Source organism: Bidens hawaiensis, unplaced genomic scaffold, assembly GCF_021521415.1.
Source record: "Bidens hawaiensis isolate Kalapana, Puna unplaced genomic scaffold, B.hawaiensis_p1.1 tig00055703_1, whole genome shotgun sequence".
NCBI classification, from domain to species: Eukaryota; Viridiplantae; Streptophyta; class Magnoliopsida; order Asterales; family Asteraceae; genus Bidens; species Bidens hawaiensis.
In genome coordinates, this window is record NW_027500026.1 from 8,986 (window position 1) to 16,686 (window position 7,701).

A 7,701-nucleotide genomic window follows, 5' to 3' on the forward strand; every position below is an offset into this window, starting at 1 on the left:
TTTCTTTCTTTCCTTCATACTTTCATATTTTGATATTATGTTACATACATACTTATACGTTTTAAAGAGCCTTTCGCTCTATAACCTCTCATATATTATTAGGGTCTGCCACCCTCCGTCACAGATATTATTAGGGTCTGCCACCCTCCTTCACAGATGTTATTAGGGTCTGCCACCCTCCTTCACATATATTATTAGGATCTGCCACCCTCCTTCACAGATATTATTATGGTCAACCACCCTCCTTCACATATATTATTAGGGTCTGCCACCCTCTTATCGTCAACTCGTACATACCTTCCTTTTATTTTATATTTATACACTTTCATACATACTCATAATCTTTTCTACACCATTCACATATCATACATACATCATTCATAGACATTCATATATCATACATACATCATTTATAAACCTTCATATAGCATACACTTACCACTAAAGGTAAGTGTATTAACTAAACACATCGAGTATGCACACAGCCCCGAAAACATAACAACGAAATAAGACTAGCAACTCACCTAAAACCTGTTTCTTACTGAGTTTATAGTAATACCCATTTATAGCTCTGCACGGCTAACTGTATAATAATTACAAGTATCAATTAACTATTTCTAACTATATCATACTTCTAGGTTATTGTAACCCCTAGCTACGAAGGTCCAGGGGCAGCGCCCCTGGCAGCGGGGTCTAGGGGCGGCAACCCCTAGCAGGGTCCAAGGAGCAGAGCCCCTGAATGGGGTCGAGCTATTCGAATGGTTTACCTATTCGAATGGCAAGTTCCATTCGAATGGACCTCCCATTCGAATGGCAGGTTCTATTCGAATGAGCCTTCCATTCGAATGACAGGTTCTATTCGAATGGGCCTTCCATTCGAATGGACCCCTTTCATTCGATTAGGCCCTTTTTATTCGAATGGACTCCTTTGATTCGAATGGATCCTTCTTATTCGAATGGACCCCTTTGGTTCGAATGGATCCTTCTTATTCAAATGGACCCCTTTGGTTCTAATGGATCCTTCATATTCGAAAAGACCCTTTTTATTCGAATGGTCCTGAAACCTTTTTCCTTCTTTCTTGTCTTTCTTTCTCCTCCCTCTTTCTTTTCCATTCGAATGCCATTCATTATAATGCTTGCATTCGAATGTCATTTTTCCATTCGGATATACCCACTATAGGGTATTAATACCATTATTATGTTTTTTACTACATATTATAACATCTATTCTCATATTTTAGTGTCATATAGCCTCCTAAACGTTTTCCTTTCCATCCTAGACCAAGATCTAGCTTTTTTAGCAATAAACTTCAAACCTTTATTGATTTTAAACCCGTTTAAGCTAGATCAAGGGTTTGTTCATACTCATGAGTTCATTAAGTCCATTTTTAACATCAAATTTACATTTTTATGGTATGAAAATACCCGATTTGCTTTAGTACCAAGTCTTAGGGCAAATTGTTCTTAAAAACTCAACCTTTATATATAAAGCATGTACCTTTTGATGTGTTATAGGCTACGCTTTAGCTTCAACGTACACAATGGACTTGTTCTGCTTGTATAATCAAAGATCTAACACAAATCTTCCTTCATTGGGTTCGGGTATGAGCCGTAGGGTTTAAGGAGTGTTTCTGTGTGTTTTGAGTGTGTAAGGATACTATTGGATGAGAATGAGAGATTTTAGAGTTTTAGGGAGGTTTAAGGAGTATTTATACTCTCTCAAACCCATGGACCTAAGGCCCATGACCATCTCTTATTCCATATTTCCTTAACCAAGCCCACACTCTTTTATGTTATTTAACTTAATTAAATATTAATTCTATATTAAATAAACACAACCTTTTTTATTTATTATTTATTATCAAAAGTAGGATGCTACAGTTAAATGCATGAGAAGTCTTCATTTACGAATAAAACAATCTGGTGGTTTGAGAGACTATAAAAAGCAACCAGAAAACTTTTAAAGGTTTCTCTTATATATATATTTAATATTAAGATTCTTAGTTCTATTGTTTTTATTTTCTTTTCCTTTTTTCATTCTTTTTCCTTTTTTTTTACACGCAACATGTATTGTAATTGATTTACATCCTCATATGTTGTTTTAGATTATTCATTTATATTATTTATATATTTTGTTGGATTTTAATTTTATTTAATGTAATGAAGTTAATAATATACTTATAATGTGATGATAAAAAGGTTTCATAAATAAATGAGATGTTATACCCGATTAGGTTAAGTGAGACCCGTGACCTGCTTATTTTTTTTTATTATAAAATTTATTTTTAATTATAAATAATATATTTTGTAAAAAATGAATATTATTTTTTAATATGTCTCTATTCTAAAGGATTTTCATATCCAATATTTTATGAGATAAATTTTTAATATAATGAGATGTTATAACCCGTTTAAGGACTATCTAGGTTTGGTGAGACCCATACCCATGAATTTGTGGGTTAAATGAATGAGAATCCTTCACTTAAAAAATAAAGCAATATCGTGGCTTGAGGGAATTTAGCGAGCTTTCGGTTATATATATTTAAGATATATGAACTTGATAGATTGTTAAACATTGATTTGAATTATGATAGAATACATCAATTAAATACTTATTGAATTGTTGTAGGAATTACTTGATGACCGCTTGCTAGAAACAGAAACTTGGTAGCTTGATTAATAGAAAAATCTAAAACCAAATAGCATAATTTGTTGCATGAAACTTTGTCAAACTAATTGAATGATATAAATAAGAATCATACATGATTATATTTGAACGTTTGAATTGAATAAAATCATTGAATTTAGAAAAGTTACTATAACTAGAAACTTTATTGATTAAACACTTAGAAAATCCTATTTGATTGATTAATGATGAGATGCTTGAACTTATACATACTTGATGAACTTGATTTGATAAATACATGATAGACGGACATGAATGTACTTGAATAAGATGTTTGATGAATTGTTTGAAATTATCACACATGATTAGGCATTCATGTTAGAACATTCTAAAGGAATATATGGTAATAAGAATATGTCTTCTTAAATTATATGATGATGTTTTATTCACATTAAATTAATAGACTTTATATTGGATTAAAAATGTGTAATTTGGTATTATGTGAAGTTAATATATGAGTTTAAGGACTTAATTTGATTAAAAATGTGTAATTTGGTATTATGTGATCAAATCTGAAAATTATGGTAAATTATAGGTTATAATATACATATTTGGTTCATAAGATTTTTAGTGTGAATTTATTTGGCTTAGTTTGCTTGTCGGTAACTTTAACGGGCGAAAAACCGACTTTTAAACGTGAACCGACACGACAATTAGAGACTGTTTTAGAACAACCCCTAAAGCTATGAAAGACTTATATACAACATAAGCTAATGTATAAAAAGAGGACAAGATAGTAAGACTTGATCCTAGACGGTTCGTGTCGTGAAAACCGACACGAAAAAGTTAAAAGTTGCTATTTTTAGAAAATAATAACTAAATTGAAAAACAAAGTAATTTTATAAAAGAACTCCTAAAACTTAACTAATATTTATATAACAAGTGTTTTCAAATATTTAAAAATAAAATTTTATACGAAAAGTTAATCTGTTCATTTTTAAACGCAAAACCTACAAAACCGACATAAATCAACTAAAACAAATTATAAATTTCTAATTGTTTCTTCTTAAAAACTTTCCAGCAACTGAAATTTAATAATTTATTTTTAATATTCAATTATTATTCTATAAATTTTATAATATAATAGTTAATAAGACAATTGTTAACAAAACTCGTGTTGTACTTACTTGTTAATTGTTAAACAGGAATTATGTGCTTGTATGCTTGTGTGGTTATTAAACTAATATTAAATAAATAAAGGTTATTAACAAGTTAAATACAAACCGAATTATTAACAAACGTGTACTAATATATGACACGAGATTTTGGACAAAAAGCTTCGACTATGAGTTTCTCTAAAATCCCCTCGTTTTTTGGAATGTTTGTTTTAATAAATGTTTTTGGGGTAAAAGCATATTCTTTTGTTTATTACTGAAGTTTTAAATACATTTTATTTTACAAAGTGTATTAAAATGGGATGATTCAATTTCACTAAATAACGGTTACCGAAATAGTAAGGGCACATAAATGTTGGTAGATCTTTCGGGATGATCCCCCCACTTCCAATCGTGTTGGTTAAAAGTGAGAATATTTTGAGTTTGGTATGTCTCGAGTTATCATTTTGATAGTCATACACGTGTTGTATTCTTTGCTCGTTTACAACAGTATGATTTGTTTATAAAATGATATGTCCACTGTTACTATATATAATATATATTAGAGAGAGAAAGTGTGAATGTTGAAATAACTCTTAAGCATAATGTACAATGCATATAGCAGTAAGTTGTAACCCTATCCAAATCTCAAATAGTTTTTCCCGTGAATCAATTCGGCGTAGGATTCAAATTTCAAAATCAGATCCGGCTCTCTCTCTCTCTCTCTCTCTCTCTCGATCTCTTCTCCTTGCCACCTGCCAATCCGATCTCCGTTGAACATCACGCACCGATACAAGCATCAATCTTCACTTCAAGTCCATACAGACAAGCAGACGGACAGGTAAATCTATCTGAATTCATATTAGGTTTTAGGGTTTTAATTAATATTATTGAACGAGTGTTTAATCAAGTTCGAAATCTGGACGCGCATGAAGATGCTTCTTGTAGCCAGATTCGCCCCCAAAACATTATTTAGAAATTAAGGGTTTCTTTATTGAAATTGGAAAATTAATCATTCGAATACTAATAAGTTTTATGCCCTAATTGATTAATTATTAATTTTGATCAGATTGCTGTAGAAGAAGTGTTGAATAAAGTATTATCTCAGCCAGTTCGTCCTCATTTTGCCATTGCTTCAATCAGCCCATCTTTCGATTTACAAGATGCTCACCAACTCGTACGTTATTTCAATTTAATTATTATTAAATATTCACAACTAAATGAATATAAAGCATCAATTGATATGGAATGACTTGCAGATAACTACAAAATTTGGCTCACATGTTCCAGTCATTACTAATGATCCTTCCGGAATAATCGGAAGGGATACGCTATCTGATGAATTCAAAGAGGTTTTTTTTTCTATTTTACATATTTATATGTTTTAATAGTAATTTTTTTTGTGTTAAGAAAGTGGTGAATCAAATGATCTGCAGGTTCAGTGGGAGATTACTGAGGAGGATGATATGCCCGATTCTCCTCCAGCTGTATCCGAGACTGCAAATAGAGCGGTCATGTTGACTATTGGATTTCTACCGGGATTGAAAGTCAGAACAAACCCACTTTTAAAGCAAGTTGAGGTAGCAAGTCTTAATTTTTGTAAAACATACTATTAAACGTATCATGCTGGTGTAACACGCATATTGCTTTAGTTGAAATTTTTTGAGTTTTTAACTTTTATAATTTTGTGTATTCGTGTATCAGGACCACAAATTGTCATGGTTGATAACTTTGTAACAGACATTAGAGAGTTCTCAACTTCTGTTTCGGGATCTAAATCCCCTGCTGCAATTATAATGTTCAGTGTAGGTCATTTCTCATGTTAAATCTGCACATATTACTAACAAGTACTTTTCTTGTTTTATTTTAAACATAATGATGTTCTTTTTTTACAGGACTTCCAAGCATGCATGAAAGTTGTTATGGAAAAATGGGTTAGTGTTGATTTGTAAACACTTCAACGTGTTGTAGTGACTCATACAATAAATTTAATGTGTTTTGATTTATTATTGTAGATTATGCCATGTCACAAGAAACTGTCATTGTTGGTGATAGCGGCTGTCAGTTCCAACACACCGATGGTACCAATAACATAACTGTTACTGAAGAACATGAACCTGCTGTTGTTGCTTTGGTATTTGCAGTGGACAGGAATAAGCATCCTGGTAACGTCAAAATCTTGACTTGTGGATATATGTGTGTGTGTATACCATTAGCATTTTTGCTATTTTATTATATTGTTGTCTCTTCTTATTTTCTTTTCCCTTTTGTAATTAAACTACTAATCAAAGAATATTAACAAACATAAACTAACGAATATAAATGATATCGGTAAGTGTGAATGCAATTCTTTTTTAAAAATTGTTTAACCGTGTACAATTTTTACAAAAAAAAAAAAAACAGTTTTAACAATTGTCTAAATTGAACTCAAGGCTTCATAAGTTTAAATTTTTAAAGCTAAAAGTTGACTGTTATTATAAGGATCCTAATTACATTGACTTTCTTATGTATTCATTATTAGGCCTGCACTTTCTATGATAAGCGATGCGGAAGAGAAAAGGCTTATTACACTTGGAAGTTCAAAATTGCAGCATCTTACTGTGCCATCAACAGATCAGCTCTTGTTAAGGTTTGAATAGTATTTTTATTCTTTAAATTATTTTTTCATAAACTTTATGAAATCTTTGCTGAAACAATTTTATAAACGAGAACAAAGCAGCTCTTGCTCTCTATGTGTGTGTTTATTTCTATTATTTTTAATTTAATTAATTAAACCATTGCTAAAGAGAAGTTATGTCTTTTATTTGTGATGAAGTGGATTAGATTAGAGTTCTAAATATCGGTTTGTAAACGGGCAGAATGCAGTGGCTAGCTTTGTGAACGAGCCAGTTTTGAGCGATTTTTTTAATCTTTTTTTGATTCGAACAATCTTTTAAAATTTGACTTTGTAGGGTCAAATTGAGATTTTCGGTTAACATTATTTTTGTCAAAGTTGGCTTTCTACACCTTGTTGACTTTACATGGGTCAACATGGATGCCAAAAGTTGACTGGTCATTAGTATTCTCACTCTATTCTTTGGTTAAATATAAGAAGATAAAAATTTTGACTTTTATGTTCAACTTGGTCATTGATGCCAAAGCTCGGCTGGCCATTTTACAAACTGTTGTTCTTACAAATGTTGGAATGAGGTTAAGAAATCCTTCTAATGTTTTACTTTTATTTTGAATTTGGTCATTGACACAGGTAACACCGCATTCGATGCGTGGAAATGCAATCTGAAGCCCATACACATGCAACTCGGCATTGGTTCGCACGTAACCGACATGTTATCTGTGCTCGTACTTGCTGGCTCTTACAGTTCTTTAGTTTGGACAGATGGTGTTAGGGAACCAGTTGATACTACTTGCTTTGGTCACCCTTTTATGTTTTTGTGGTATTTTTATGATGAAATGTATATAGTATTAATCGCGAACAAATCTCAAAAAAATTATTTGTGTTAATACGTTTATCGTAACGAACTAAACCGATGCCCCTATAATCCTGCCGCGTTACCGCCGCATCGCGCGGGTTTCCTCCTAGTATATATATATATATATATAAAAGAGTTCAAATAAAAAGTTGTTTCCTAGGAATGGTAAAAGCCAATAGAATTTTGACATTTGGCATTAAAACCTATGGTGAAAGAATAGTTCTAGGAAACTATGTCGGTTATAATGGATGTATATATATATATATATAAGCTATTTTTGTATAATTAAGATAACTCACCAACATTTGTGTTGACAAACGTTTTAATATGCTTTTCAGGTAAGTGATGGCTTCAAGACGAAATGGGAAATGAGTTGGTGTTGTGTTCATGTAATAAAACCGTGTCTATGACACGTGTAAACTCTTATTTGCAAATAAAGTTAACTTTTTAA

General features: G+C 31.5%; 1 protein-coding gene across 1 annotated transcript; it reads left to right on the top strand.

The window, feature by feature from the left end:
- The first annotated feature begins 4,385 nt into the window (after positions 1 to 4,385).
- On the top strand, positions 4,386 to 7,130 carry LOC143601124 (F-box/LRR-repeat protein At5g63520-like). The gene is made up of 6 exons (XM_077078616.1): positions 4,386 to 4,404; positions 4,464 to 4,621; positions 4,850 to 4,957; positions 5,040 to 5,132; positions 5,217 to 5,367; positions 5,485 to 7,130. The coding sequence occupies exons 1-6, from the start codon at positions 4,386 to 4,388 to the stop codon at positions 5,604 to 5,606; spliced, it is 651 nt and encodes a 216-aa protein (XP_076934731.1). The 3' UTR covers positions 5,607 to 7,130.
- The last annotated feature ends 571 nt before the right edge of the window (positions 7,131 to 7,701 follow it).